The following is a 15,533-nucleotide window of genomic DNA, read 5'->3' on the forward strand; positions in this document are numbered from 1 at the left end:
CATAAAAGTAGGAGGAGTCATCTGTGCAGACCACTCTTGATGTAAATGAGAGGGTGGTACCTAATTAACTTTTCTAGTTAAGATGCGCACCTGTGACTGGGGACTGGCTGATTTTCGAAAAAGAGCTTTAGCAATCAGACCTCATGGTTAGTGTCAGTTAAGTTTTTGCAGTGCAGGGTAGCCTTCTGGTGACATTTATGTCTTGCGTTAGCCTGACTTTGTCTAGCTTTGAATTCCAGCCACTGGCTTGTGTTACAGCTTTGTCCTCCGAACTGGTGATTGTTACCAAACTCTGTTTCCCTGTGCAAGGACTTAAACTGATATCAGTCTCCTCCGTGTGTTTCTCTTAGACAAAGCTTCTAGAGTGTTTTGCTGTAAGGGGGTATTTTCTAACAGGTTGGGTTTTGGGTTTAGTTGCTGTTCTTATCTCAGCTTCTTAATTGAATTTCGAATATATTCTAGATGCAGTATTGGTCACGTACCTTCCGAGTGCAAGGGTAATATGGCTGCTGAACTAAATATTCATATGATGTTTATCTGGGAATTACATTCACTACCATGCTTGTAGTGTTATATTAGAATACCATGTTTAAATGATTAGTCGCTATGGTTTTCAAGCCTATTTCAGGATAGCTCCCATTCCATCCCTCTGGTATGGATTATTTCTTGGATAAATTTGAAGTTATATATCTGTAAACTGAGCTGAAATTTGTTTCATATTTGTTTTCTTGTTCCTGTACTACTGGACTATATAACTGATCTAGCTTTTTGATTACTTACTGCCTTCTCAATCTCTCTGTGATACATTCTTTATCAGTAACTCTTTTCTTTCTTTTAGACCCATCATGAAAATGTTTAATTTGGTGCCAGGAATCCCAACTTCACTAGAATCTAATCCTCCAGTTGCTTGATGATACCCTGTCCTTAGTTGAATACTGGGAGCCATTAGGTACCCAACCTAGACTCTGTTCAGTGTATGCTCGTTTGTTTTTATGTTCTAATTTGTGGCTTGAAATATTGTTTAGTATGAAGTCAGAGGTCTGTCTCTTTTAGAGCAGAATTATCAGCAAATAAATTTTACATCCTTTCTAAGAAAATCATATGTAGTTGGAGACCAGAAAGTTTTCCTTAAACCTCTTTTTGTGATGACTGGATACTCTCACTCCGATTCTTGGATAGAAGAATTTAAGCATCGTGTTATTTCTTCTGGGACTCATGTAGTGCATTTTTGGGTGAATAAACTGTAGGTAACAAAAGCAGACTTGGTTAAAAGGAATTACAGTAATTGGATGTTATTCTTCCTTAAGTGACTTTTAGAATTTAATTTTTTTTTTTCTTCTTAAAGCCTCATAACCAGTATTAAATGATTCAAAGTAGCATATCTGGTTTGAGTTGTTGAGTGAAAGAGCAGTCTTAAAGCTCAACGCTGTTGAAAACAAGCAAGTAGTGTCTGGATCTCATATCTGGTTAAAAAGGGGCGGTGTTATGCTGACAGTCTTTACTGCTGATGTGACTGTTCACTGAAATCATGTTTCAGCAAGTTCTTTCTACTGTAGATTATCTTCCAAATCATTCCTATAGAGTGATGGATGTCTGCTTGAACTTCCATCAAGCTGTATGATGACTGCATAATTTAGAAATCTGTATGTACCATAAATATATTAAGGTTGATGTCTACATGTTGCTTTGTGAGAAATCTGTCATCTTCAGGATGAGAGGTCTTTCTCGTTTTTCAGTCGCACACACCTGAGCAGACACTACCAGCCATCGTGTTGCTGCTTACTGTAATTGGCCTGGGTTTTTCACCGGTAGAGAAGAGGCCATCTGTGTTCCGGTTTCCTCTTTGGAAAGTGTGGTATGGGAGCCTTGAGCAATGTGCCAGATATATCCTGGTAGCTGAGATGAGGTTGGGAAACATATAGGAGTAGAGTCAGAGGTCAGCACTTAGGTTCAGCTCTTCTGTGTGGGCAAAAAGGTGGTACCACATTTCTTAGGGTGCTGTTTTGGTGAAAACGCTTACTGAGGGGACTTCCTCTATCATACCAGACTGTGTGTCTGAAACTAATTGCTGGGGGAAAAAAAAGGAAGTCTGCACAAGACTGTGTCCCTTGAACTGCCTGGCTAACTTGAGAGGAAAATGGTGACTGTTGTTCTTTTTTTCTGTCTGTGCTCCAGATTCATGTTCCTCATGAGCAGCAGTCTACTGTTGATTCTACTGTATGTTAAGGTGTTTGAACTTCTATAGATTAAGAATGCTTTACACTTGCATAATTCAAAGTTATTTCAGACCTTATTAGCTACTGGTCAGTGATAATTATAGGAAATGGAGAGGGGACTTCGAGCTCACTGGTCCATCCTTCTGTATGACAAAGTTCTTTCTTGCAATAAGCTCTCCTTAATGAACGAAGAATGAAATTTAACGGGGGGAAAACACCCTTCTCAGAGGGATCATACAGCTTGATCAGAGATGTGCTGTGGTTTGTCTTGCTGTCTGTGGTTTGTTCAGCCTTCCTTTTGATGAGTAGCCACTAAAAATGATCCAGCTTGTATAACAATGTCTTCTGTAAGCTTACTGTTCAGAGTTCCCTTAAAGCACAGCTCTCTACTCTGAGGCTGTTCATGAGGCAGAACTATGTCATATGTTTCTGTGAAGTGATTCATTACTTGCAGTGGAAGTGGCAGCTAAATGCTTCCAACTCTACTGATCTTAATTTGAAATGATTGCTCTTTGTGGCCTTATGCAAGTTCCTGTGAAGTTGTTTAGTGGCAAAAAGCAACTTCATTGACGTTTCTCTGCTTTTTTTTTTCCTATTTTTTATATATTCAACATGTAAGTGTATAACTAGAACACTGTTCTTAAAACTGGAACTGATATTCTAGGTATGAAGTTTTACAGACTGCTAAAACAAAGGGATACTTTATTATCTGTCTCCTTTTACTACCCATTGATAAGCTAATAAGCTGTTGAACAAAAGCAATGTAGGCAAACCTAGTCCTGGTGATCTGGGCGTACAGAATTGTGGTTGACAGAAAAAATCGGTGGTAAAGGCACAGAATGTTACTAAATCTAGAGGCTTTTAGACTTGACGGTAAGGAGGAGGTTGGCTTCTGTGAGTTTGATGTTAGGTTGAAGTTAGACTGCTGGCCTGCATCAGGAGTGAAAGGAGGAGAAAGCAATCAGAATGATTGATTTTTGGAGACTCATGCACGTGGTTCCGGAAACCCAGTGAGGAAAGAGTTGATGCGGTAGGTATAAAAGCTTGTGAATGAAGTGGATTATTTGGGATCTTGTTAGCTGAACTGAAAAGTAGTTGCAATAAGACTAATTTTACTTTGTTGCCTAAAATGGAAGATAAAAAGCATGCTCAAACCTTTTTGTAGCAAGGATGTGGTTCAATGAAGTGAAATTAGCAGTCTCTTGCCTGGGTAAATTATGCACGTTCAAGAAGTCACTATGGTGTGCAGGGTTAGGAGGAGTTGACAGCAGTATTTGCACTGGTCAGCTATAGGCAGTTTCCTTAAAGTTGAGTGGGGGTGAATACTGTACCAATCTTGTACCTTTCATGAAAAGAGGTCAGTTGGGGGAAACGAGAAAAAAGTGTGGATCTCGGCGTCAGAACCATCTTCTTCCTTGCAGCTATGCACTGCTGCTTCTGCCATGTTCATGGCTGCTCTAAACTGTCGCTGCTGATTTAAGAAGTGATCAAACCCTGTTTCTACCTCAAGCTGCTTGTGCAGCTTTAAGGGAGGTTTCTGTGGGAGGATGAATGAATGTTTGCGTAGCCGTACAGTGAAGCAGATCGGGGAAATTATCTGGGTTAAAACTAACTGGGGAAACAAGGCAGTTTTAACTTGGATGTTTATCCCAGTTCAGTTTGCTTTGTGGCTGTATGAGTGCTTGTGCTGCCATAACACGGAGGAAGGGATGGCACAGGAATAGAAGGAAAAATGAAAAGAGGATAGATGTTGTGGCAGCTCTCCACTCCAGGCTGGAGACAGGCTAGGCAGGCTTTTTAAAATAATATCACTGATGTGCATAAATAGTGCGCTTGTTCTTTAATAATTTGAACTTTGTTCTAAATAAGTTTATTCTAGAATAACTTTATTCTAATCCTCCAGAAAATAACATCTTGCCCTAATACCTCTTGTACGTGCTTTTTTAACACCTGACTTTTTTCTTTTTTCCTTTTCAGACGATGGGCACTGCATATTAAGCAGGGGTGGAAGACTGAAGCCCATTTGGGGACAGAATGAGTGTAAAAGATGCTGACAGTGCAGTTTGCCAGGCAAAGGCAGCCTACAGTCTTCATATTTACCCCCAACTCTCAACAGAAAGTGCTCCCTGCTGCAAAGTGACAGCAACCAAGGACAGCACATCTTCAGACGTTATCAAGGATGTGATTAATATCTTAAACTTGGATGTCTCAAAACATTATGTGCTTGTGGAAGTGAAAGAATCGGGTGGTGAAGAATGGGTACTTGATACAAATGATTCTCCTGTTCATAGGGTTTTACTTTGGCCTCGTCGTGCTCAGGATGAGCATCCGCAAAAGGATGGGTACTACTTTCTTTTGCAAGAACGGAACACTGATGGGACCATCAAATATGTCCAGATGCAATTGCTTTCCAAGGAGACAGATGCTCGGCGATTGGTTGAAAGGGGCTTTCTTCCATGGCATCAGGAGGACTTTGATGACTTGTGCAATCTTCCCAACTTAACGGAGACAACGCTCCTAGAGAATCTGAAATGCCGCTTTCTGAAACACAAAATCTATACTTACGCAGGAAGTATTCTGATTGCAATTAACCCCTTCAAGTTCCTGCCCATTTATAATCCTAAATATGTTAAGATGTATGAGAATCATCAGCTTGGGAAGTTGGAGCCTCATATTTTTGCCATTGCTGATGTGGCTTATCACACAATGCTTAAAAAACATGTTAATCAGTGCATAGTTATATCAGGTGAAAGTGGGTCTGGGAAAACTCAAAGCACAAACTTCTTAATTCACTGTCTCACGGCACTGAGCCAGAAAGGGTACGCAAGTGGTGTGGAGAGAACTATTCTAGGAGCTGGACCAGTTCTGGAGGTAAATTTATGCTAAAATTGCCTTCTGTGAAAATTGTTTCTTGAAAACTTCAAATAACTGCAGTTGAATACTACTTTTGAGTCACCTACTTGGTTTAGGCGTTAGATGCCACTAATGGTATCAATAGGCTGCATTGGTGTTTGGCTGTGTTGCTCGACTGCTTCTAATTGATTTTCCTTAATTCATCCTTCCGTTCTGCCGACTTCCTGTTGCTTTTAATTTACATCTGACTTAACTTTCCACCACCAAACACTAATATTCTGGGACAGAGGTTACCTGTGTTTTCCATCTTAAAGTTTTGATGGAGTTTGAATCAGATTGTAAGTAAATGTTTTCATAAAAAGGTTGTTCCACTGAAACATTAACTGCTTACTGTAATCATGCCTTTGTGTGTAAGCATGTCCTGCAGCATTTTTATGAACTCACTTTTTGAGGGAGTTATTTCCTTTCGACAATTGTTTTGTTTTGAAGAGAGCAACATTGTTAGTTGGGGAGAAAGTGTGAGTTGGCTTTGATTTTTAATTACTGCAGTATTTCCAACAGAAAGCAAAACTAAACACATGAGAAGGAGGGGATACAGCTTGCCTTGCGTTAGGTGACGGCAGGACAGACTTAAACGGATCTTTTAGACTTCAGGCTCTCCCCTTTACTCTCTCATCTGAAAGGAAAACTCTGAAAGCTTGGATGGATGTAACGGTCGCCCATAACAAAATCTTCAGCAGCAAGGACATTCAATGCATCCATTGCAAATTTTAGGTTTAAATATTCTCAAATGTAACAACACTTTTATTTTTTAAAAAAATTAAGGGTTTTTTTAAAGCTTTTAAATAAAATGTGGAAAAGCAATGAAGTTAAATGTAACACATTTTAAAGTTCATAAATGTGATTTGAAAGCTTTTCTGTAAAGAATGAGGAATACATGCAAGTTCTTTTTTGCCTTGCTTTCTGCTACTTGAAAGAAGAAGTAAAATTGTTTGAGGTTTGTTGGTTGCTGGAGTTCAAGTTTGCAGTTCTAAACAGAAAACAGGAAGGGGTCACTGTGGAAAGCACTGTTTGATCAGCTGATCTTTCTGCCTTTGATAAAATTAACTGTTTCAGATCCTAGTCTACCGGATGTGATACAGCTGCGTCAAACCAGATAGAGATGTAAAATCTTGTGTTGACGTTTGTCCACTGAATGAGAAATGCACATATCCCTAGATTGAAAATGAAAATTATTAGCTTTGCTGGAGCCACAGGTAGATGTTGTATATGTCTGGGAATGTTCATGAACAGACACTTGTGATTTTCTACTGTAAGACTGGTTGTCATAAGTACTACAACATATTCAGACTTCCACTGAGCACTTAGTAATGCATTTCATGAGAAAATAGCTAGCTTGCTAGCTAGAAATCTGATGACCGATTGAAAGCTTAACTTGCAAACTTGCCATATGGATTCTAAGGTGGCTGTTAGAGTACATCTTGTCTAAAATGTGAGGCTCTTTTCTGCAATTCTCAGAGAAACTTCTTGCCCTGCTTCTTTGAGATGTCCGTCAGATTAATTCAGTGTAAACTTGTCCTCCCAAATATTGCAAAAGATAAAGGAGTTTGACAACTCAATATAAAAAATGTAGGAATATCTGAATTGTGAAACATCTTTCAGGATTGAATATACATTTTTGTATTAAAAGTATTATTCATTGACTTGAAATTATGGAGAAAGAAACCTTTTTGAAACTTGCAGAGGCTAAGATTTGTCCCGGCCGAAATAATCACTGGGGTACCTGTGATTTCAGCGCAACTCTATTTAAGTTGCTGGGAATATACTTCTCTATTCATGTAACTCCAGTGCAGAGCAGAAAGTGATGCTGTGGTAGGTTTAGAACAAAGAGAAGTAAAATGAAGCAGAGTGGATTCAGCTGACGGTGAAGCTTCCATGTTTCTCAATATGGGTGCTCTTGTGCAATTCCGTAACTTTAAAAAACCAAGTCAAACTTTGGTCTCGGAGAGGAATGCACAGAAAGCTTACTTCACTTTGTGGAAGTTAAACTGACGACAAACTCTTCTGTTAGAGTTGGTCACTTCTAAATCCAACTATGGTGACTCATTTGGGTTTTTACTTAAGGGAACTGAAGTGGTAAAAGGGAATTTTTCTCAAATGGATGTTTCAGGGGGTTTTTTGCATGAACAGTTCTGTAGTGTGCCTAAACTATTTGAGAATGTTCTGTTTAATTTTGAAGTTTTATTCTGAGTCCTCATGAAAGATGAAAATATACTCTTTACTGAAGTCTGTTTCCCTGACTTCTGTATCATAAAAGTTGGTTGCATTTTGGCTCAGAACTTCCTCTTTTTAGTGACCTCTTATTTTCATGACACCGAAGTAAAATGTGTCTGTTTATAGGCTGACCTTTTGTAAAAGTTCAAGGAGTTAAAGCAAACATTTCTAGCACAGAGAGGCGAGCGCTATTAGTGTGTTATGGAGGTGGATTTATAATTTTATCATCACATACTTGGTGAGCTTGAAAACATTTTTCTTGCCGAATCCTGTTTCTGTGTTGCCTAACCAATCTGTATTCAAATCTGTGAGGAATTTGCAGATAGACTATTGTTAATGTCTTAGCTTCTTGTTCACAATTTCTAGACTCTGAAGAATGGAGTAGGGCCGTACCATGAAAGGTGATTTGACCTTAAACATTGCTTGGTATTACCTTCTCAAACATGCAAGAAATTAAATGCACGATACAGAGACAGTGTGGTTAAAAATTAAACATGGTACTCGCACAACTGCTGTCACATGCGCTAGTGAAAGGAAAGCTGGTCATGGGTTCGTCTCTGATCCTCAGATGCTTCTTGCTCAATCTCGGCACCAGTCTGTGCTGTTTATAAGGATCTAATAAGCAGAAGAAACTCACACTGCTTCTGATGTTTGGCATTGCTTGCAGCTTTCTAGAGAAAGAGAAGCTGAAAGACGGGCTGCTTCCATGGGACAGCGATGCTTCAGCACAGCCTAATGCTGGGTGCTGTGCTCCTAAGACATACAGTTGCCCTAGCGGTATAGGAATTGCTCTCCGATTACATTGTTTCTCCAGGCTAACATAGATAGTCTCTAGTGAAGAGCGGTTTCTTTAAAACTGGTAGGAAGATAAGGATAGGCTCTGTTTTAAAATACTCCTGACTTTTTCATGCTCTTCTAAATTTAGTGATTAAAGTATAGTTCTCTGACTTGGAGTTTTGCCTTCTTGTATTGACTGTCAAGTTCAGTTTACTTACGGTTGAAGTCCCAAGAAGGAATTTACATTTGGGAACTATTATTTGTGTCAAAGTGGGAATAGTGAATCAAACCTTTGTTTGTTTTATAGAGTCTCAAACAACAGAATTAAACCTTTCCATACACACTCAAGAAGTTTTCAAGAAATCTGTATTTTCCTTTCATCAGGGAAAAATGTCTTAAAACGCATGTTTCAGATATAAAATGCACAGTGTGCAATCTAAGACTTTGAACTTGTTTTGGAGACCCGTAGTTAACTTATCAGGTTCTTCAAGCCAATTAACTTAGTAAAGTGGCAGAAAATTGAGTGAGGGGATGGGAGCATGTGGCAAGGGACATAGAAAGAGAGAATTGGAGCTTCCTCTTCTGGCAGCAAAGCTCCTGTTGGCTTGCTGTCTGCTGTTAAATTGTAACCCTTAGTATCCTGAGTTTATTACAGAAGTTACTTTCTTAGTGTGCTGAAAGTTCATTTCCCTCTGAAAGGGAAGCTGAGGAGATGTGGGACAGATGGAAATACTGGGGTTGTCATAACTTTTTCATGTATTATTTTGAAAAGCATTGCTTATTTCCATTTGGGTATGTTGAAGACTTCTTAATGGCGCTGAACCATTTTTATAAAGAATTAAGACCCAAATAAAATGGAAAGTCCAACAGGAAGCATTCAGTAAGGGGTCTTCTAAAGAAGGCAGTTGTAAATATGAATTAATTAAGACTGACAGCACAATCAGGTGGGTGGGGGGGATGAGATTTTCTAGAACTCAGCATATTAAAAGGCTTGTTAAATTTCATTGTAGAAAGTAAACTTTTATGCTTTGCCATTCTATGGAAAACAGAGTAAAGCAATTTGCTGTCAGCTCTGTTTTCTTTATTACAGTCCCATTGTGCTTGTGGTTTTGGTATAAGATGGACTTAAGCCGAGTGGTGCTTCAACTCTGGTTTTCATTTGTATTTGCCATAAAAGTCTGCATATATATTTAGTGGGTGTAGTCTGTTCTATTTAAGGGAAAGTAGTTGTTTTGAGGCTATTATCTGCATGTGTTTGTTTTAAGAATCATAATCAGAGGAGTAATGGAACTTCCTTTTTCCATTTGGTTGGATGTTAGTAGGGGTTTTTTTTCGGTAGAAATGTGTTGCATACTTTTCCCTGCTGCACACATCTCTTGGGGAAAAAGCCCCTTGTCCTTTATACAGTCTGATCATGTGGATTGCTTAGGGTTCCCCAGCACATCAGACAGCATGCAGAGTTGCAGAATTACCCTGGACACTGCAACTTCTGTGTTGATGAGTGGATATTTTGCAGCATGTTTCTGAAGACCACTATTAAACTGAGTTCAACTCTGAAGTAGTCATTTCCTCTTCCAGGGTGTGTAACTTGAGTCTTTGATGTCATTTGGCACATTAAAAGATTGGTCTGTGCGGTGGTGATTCTGCCATGGATTAGAGTGGTTTATGTAGAAACTCAAATAGTTTTTTTTCAGATTTTGGCAATTCTTATGAAAGAATTTTGAGTTGTGTTCCTGAGGTAGGTGATAGGAGCATGTTTGGGGTTTTCTTTTTACAGCAAATAAAAGAATTTGGCATGTTTTCCAAATACTTTTAAAGCTGTTACTGTTGCAGGAGTTTTGAGTAGCAGACTCCAGTTTATGCCTCTTGCATTCCAAGGTAAGAGGATGGGTTGAATGACTTCCTGCCTCCCAGAATAGGCTATCCCAGCTCTGATTCCTCTGGCCTTGGTCTGCTATTTTTGACTCGCCCTCTTTTTATATAGCTAGTGTTCTGCATTGGAGAGATTTAGTTTTAGGTTTTAATTTTTATCTGTCTCCTCATGGACTCACAGGGGAAAACAGTAAATGGGTTTGGTTATATGAATGATTATTTCTCTTTAGCCGAAATGGTCTCTGTCTTCTCACATCTTCTGAATTTGTTATGTAAAGGCATAGGTGGTTTGCTGTAAAGGCAAAACAGGGAGATATTTCAGTTGAATTTGAGATATGTATAGAGTACCTGGGTAGAATTATCTGTGAAAGATGCTTTTCATGTGGAGCAATGGCTAGGTAATATAGGAGCTTCATTCTTATCTGTAACCCTTCTTTTTGTAGGATAAAGCTACAGTAGGTTAAAGATATCTAACTGCTAAATACTGAAACATTTAACATTTCAGATTTCTGCACCTTTCTGATTTTAGGCAGGAATGTAATTTCTTACGTAGATAACTCATCAAAGTATAGTGCAAAATATGGTAGCAGTGATTAGAGTTTAAAGTTAAATGTTACCAAAAAAAATTCCCCACCCAAAATGTTAAGTGACTTGGAATGTTCTTTAAAAAGTTGTAGATGTTAAAGGCTCTTGTGAGAAAACCATTCAGTACATGAAAACTTTCCTAAAAACTGATAATATTAGATCAGCTTTTAAGAATTTGCTGTATGCTTTGACTAAATACCAGACACATGAGATCATAAGAGCCTTTAGTTTTAAACTGTATTCATTGCTTACATGAGTAATCACTAAGGAAAGTTTTTCAGGAAGCCTGGGTTATGGGATTTCTTAACTCTGTAATGCCAAAATATTTATTATTAAAAAATAACGTAGCAAATTTAGCTATGTGGTGTTTTGTTTCTTGAATATAAGTTAACTGGTGGCTTAAGTTAGAAAACTTTCTTAAAAGAAGTGTTTCAGAATCAATTTGCGAGTCCACTGTTCTGCAGCCTGGCAAAGCTTCGCTACAGCAGATTTCTTAATGCACTGAATGGGAAGTTGGATGATGTTCTTCAGAGAGCCACAGTCAGTGGGAGAGGAATAGGTTTTTTGATTTGTGAAGCAATTTGCTGTGCTGATGTTACTGGTCTTTCACTTTTGGTTTGGTGTTGTTTGGTAACTGTAGGGAGTTGACCTGGATTATATGCATGTGTATGCAAAATGGGCTCTAAAAAAAAATCTGGGTGATAACTTGTTCAATGGTAGCTACAAAAAGGTATCAATGACTGTCGTCAGTGCTTGCTTTGAAAAATCCAAGTATAGCTGCTGTTTGAATTATAACACATGTAGCATAGGCTCTAGAAATTAGAAGGCTGAGCTTGGCCTCAGTCATCAATAAGCACTGATGGATGCAAACCCTCTCTCCTTGGAAACACACTGACTTTTCGGGAGTTACAGCAGAATCGCCCTGTGGGTTTTCACCATGCACAGGAAGAGCTCCTTTAGCTTATTCCCTTAGGTCAGAAATAATGGTTGTCTGAAGAATTATGGGCATTCTCCCAGTTCATAAGAAGTTCCTTGCATTCTCTGAACGCTGGGGAGCTGGCAGTAGAATTCTACTTGTAAGAGAGCTTTGAGAACCTGTTTTGGAAATAGTGATGATCCAGGTGTCACACTGCAGTGCAACTGCAACCCTTAAGGTAGCTTGGTAAAAAAAATCAAACACACACACACACCCCCTGCCACCCAAAAAAAAAACCAAAACCAAAAAAGCCAACAAAAAAAGAGTTGCAATGTACAGACAACATGACTGTCATGAAAACAGTACTCCCCTAGGATTCACCATAATTGAGCAATTTTATGTATAAGCAGTTTAGTGCATAATGTACACAGCATAGAACATGTCCATCATTCTCCGGATGTGTGTGTGTGGAGGAAGAGGGTGGCATTTTCGTGAAATCATTCCACAAATGTTCTATATTAGGGGAGGCGGATTTCCTAATGGAGCCCTTAATTGCTTTGAGCTTTAAGAGGAAATATTTGTGTCAGGAATTGCTGGTGATAGTCTCCACCGAGCAGCGTATATTTCCAAACAATTGCATTTTACACAGGTTTTCTTCTCAATGTGCTGGATTGCCTCCTGCATGTTAGAAGGATAAGTTTCTCTTAACCTAAGAACACACAGTTAAGAGTTGATAAAGTTAAGGACATTCCCAATAACTAATTCTACTGGACTTTTAGATGTAATAAGTTGTCTTTAGAGTTCTTAAGTGTGGCTCATGCAGAGGATATTTTGTGTTATGTATGTACTAGCAACTACCAGAAGGCTCATGATACAGGCAGAAGTATTAAAGATGCACAATTAGGATTTATGCCGTACCTGGGTTTTTGCTTTTCCTAACACCTCATAATGAAACTACGTTTTTCAGTGTTGCGTAGCAGAGTTAGTTGGCCAATGAGTATGACGTGGTTCTGTAAACCAAAGTTTTTCTGTTTGTTTTTTGAATTTACAACTTTGAAAATTCGTGGGCTAACTTTATAAATGAGATCTTAATGTTCTGTTCTCGCTTCCAAAAAAAAATTGTGCTTATTGGGAAATTTTTGAGTGGGAGCAATACGTTAGGGAATAGGATGTAGTTTGTGGCTTTTCTATGGGAGAGGCAATTTCATGGTAATTGTTCTGTCATCTTCCTACTGAATATCCTCTTTGAGGTCAATAATTGTTAGTGATGGAGGCTGATTTGCGCTCTCTAGCTGTCATTACCTTTCCTGTACTCTCCCCTCCCTCACTCCCTCAAATATTATTGTATGGTGCAAATAATAAATGTATATAGATCTGTGAGGAACAGTGGAGGCTTCCTAAGCTGCCTCTTTGGTTTCTGTATGCTGCCATTTCCATAGTGTTTCAAGTGTATACTGCAATCTGACAGAAGAGCTTGAAAAGCTATGTGTTGGCATATTTAATTTAATTGAAAATTATCTCATTCTACTCTTTTACAGGCATTTGGAAATGCAAAAACAGCACATAACAATAACTCCAGTCGTTTTGGAAAGTTTATTCAAGTCAACTATTTAGAGAATGGTATTGTCCGAGGGTAAGTTCAGTATGAGGTTCTGCTGGGGTTAATCTCTGTGCTTTTAGGAATTGGTGAAGACCAATATATGTATATAAAATGCTGCTTTGTCGAGACTCTTTTCATGTGAGAGTAGCTTGCTGCTGTGGAGTTTTCAAGACTCTCTAACTGAGCTTTGTGGAATAATCAGGTGATGCATAATATTCTTACTTTGCTGTACAACCATGCCAGGTTAAGAATTTGCAGCTGAATCTTTACCTTCATGCTAAATGAAGGCTTTTTTCATAACACCCATTGTCCTCTCCGTTTTGCAATTAAATCCAGAAGATCTGAATTTATAAAAAGAGTTAGAGAGAAGTGAAATACATTTGAGGAAGCCATTTTAAAGAAACAATTTAAACACCAGTTATAGAGATAAAGAAGACTATAAAATTATTATTTTACTTGTCTTACTTGAAATTGTGTGCTTCTATCTGAAGGTCAGACATAGAATATTCTATACCTACATTTACTTTTTTAATATGATAGTCACAGCTGAGTCTTAGAATTCTATTTATATTTTTCATGCTGTAGTAGGTGCTATAATGTCATATTACTGTAGTCCCTCAATATTAATCCAAGATTATGCTTTTGCTCTTCTTTAGCAGTGAGCACTTTCACTTCAAGTGAAGAATTTTGTCCAAAAAAGTTCAGTGACATGTGTGCAAATATTTGTGTAGTTAGTTGTCTAACATCATGCCATAAAATCATTTCTTTCAGATCTTGCTTTGTAAAACGCATCTTAAATTTTTAACACTTGTATCTGCAAAACTCGCAGCATGTCCACATGTTGTCAAGACGTACCTGTCCCAGTTTAGGTGCAGTGCCATAATACATAATATTGGTGTGGAATTCTGCCTGAAGCTGAAGCTTGCTGCCCTATGGAGTGTCACTAGCTATCCCTGACTTTTGTGCTCCAGCGTGTCTTTCCTTTGGGTCATCTTTGTGTTTGCGGTTTACAAAATGACAATAACATAAGTGACTGTGAACTCTGTACCAATTTGCTTCAAGTGTTATTCTGAACGAAATTGGCATCTTTTCAGCTGAAGTCGCACTAGCTCAGGAGATTGGTACAATTTGAATACATTTGTTTTGTCTTCAGCCTAAGAAAAAACTGCTCAGCCTTTGGCCTAATTCATTGTATCCCACGTCAAGGAGTTCAGATTATCATTTAGGAGGTTACTTTGTCAAACTGTAAGGGGCTTTTTGTCTGTCTGGCTTCCATTTTAGGCTGACATATACTGTCACAAAAATCTAGCTAATTTGGTAGATTGAGAAGCAGACAGTTATCCAGTATATTTTTGGGTCTTGTAGTCCTTGCATTCCTTGTCAGATAACTGTTAATCTCAGAGTAGATAACATATTGTTAGCATTCTGCATGTCTTGTTTCTGCTTACAGTTCTTCGTCAGCACTTTTCTAGCTTCATCTGCCTCTTTCCAGTTATGTCTACTAAAACCAAGCACTGAAGATAGGTGTTTCTTAGGTATTTCTCTTTGTTCCAATTACAATATAGTGCATACTGAAATTTTTATTTTAGATTTAAGATAGTGACTAAGCTATTCTCTTGTATATTTTAGTGCAGATTTCATTATTTGAACTCTCTTGGCAGTTGCTGTTGGATGTTTTGTGAGGTCTTTTCTTTGCGCTCATGCTTTTTTTCATTCTTTGTGGCTCTTTAGGGCTGTTGTTGAAAAATACCTGCTTGAAAAATCTCGTCTGGTTTCTCAAGAAAAAGATGAAAGGTAAGAGATTAATACCGTTTACTAACACCGTTATAATCAGTGGAAGAGTTTGAGCATCTAAAGTATATAGAATAAAAGAAAAATCATTATGTTTTCATGAAAGAGAAATTTATTGACTTTGTAGGAACTACCATGTCTTTTATTATTTGCTACTTGGAGTCAATGAGGAAGAGCGTAAAGAATTTCACCTCAAGCAACCTGAAGATTATTTCTACCTCAATCAGGTAATCTGTGACAGGAATTTACCAGTGCATTGAGAAGTGTTTTTCTATTGTGTTAAAGATGAAAGAAAGCACAACAGATTATCCTTGTTTTCTTGTGATGTCTAGGCTTCATTCGTTGCCTTTAATCATGGATCTCTCTTCACAGCATAACTTGAAAATTGAAGATGGGGAAGATCTCCGACATGACTTTGAAAGATTAAAACAAGCCATGGAGATGGTTGGCTTCCTTTCGGCAACAAAAAAACAGTAAGTGGAATCTTTTAAGCTTTTGTTACTGATAGCTACTTAATGTTCATGAATTGCACTAAACTCTATTTGTGTTGGGATCACATTTAGTCCTGTAGGAAGCAAGGAGAGCTGAGTATTTGAGGCCTTATAGACAGTCTTGAAGTAGAAGTAGGCCTGCTAACCTGTTATAAAGA

General features: G+C 38.3%; 1 protein-coding gene across 6 annotated transcripts in view; it reads left to right on the plus strand.

The window, feature by feature from the left end:
• Positions 1–15,533, plus strand: part of MYO9B (myosin IXB) — a 45,086-nt gene that overhangs the window by 5,548 nt on the left and 24,005 nt on the right. For all 6 annotated transcript variants that reach the window (XM_074851568.1, XM_074851566.1, XM_074851569.1 and 3 more), the window contains exons 2-6: positions 4,194–5,087; positions 13,032–13,126; positions 14,825–14,887; positions 15,012–15,111; positions 15,257–15,357. In XM_074851568.1, coding sequence (XP_074707669.1) covers positions 4,251–5,087; positions 13,032–13,126; positions 14,825–14,887; positions 15,012–15,111; positions 15,257–15,357 — 1,196 coding nt within the window. In that variant the 5' untranslated portion in view covers positions 4,194–4,250. The remainder of the gene's footprint in view (positions 1–4,193; positions 5,088–13,031; positions 13,127–14,824; positions 14,888–15,011; positions 15,112–15,256; positions 15,358–15,533) is intronic.

The sequence above is a fragment of the Strix uralensis genome, chromosome 27 (assembly GCF_047716275.1).
Source record: "Strix uralensis isolate ZFMK-TIS-50842 chromosome 27, bStrUra1, whole genome shotgun sequence".
Classification (NCBI taxonomy): domain Eukaryota; kingdom Metazoa; phylum Chordata; class Aves; order Strigiformes; family Strigidae; genus Strix; species Strix uralensis.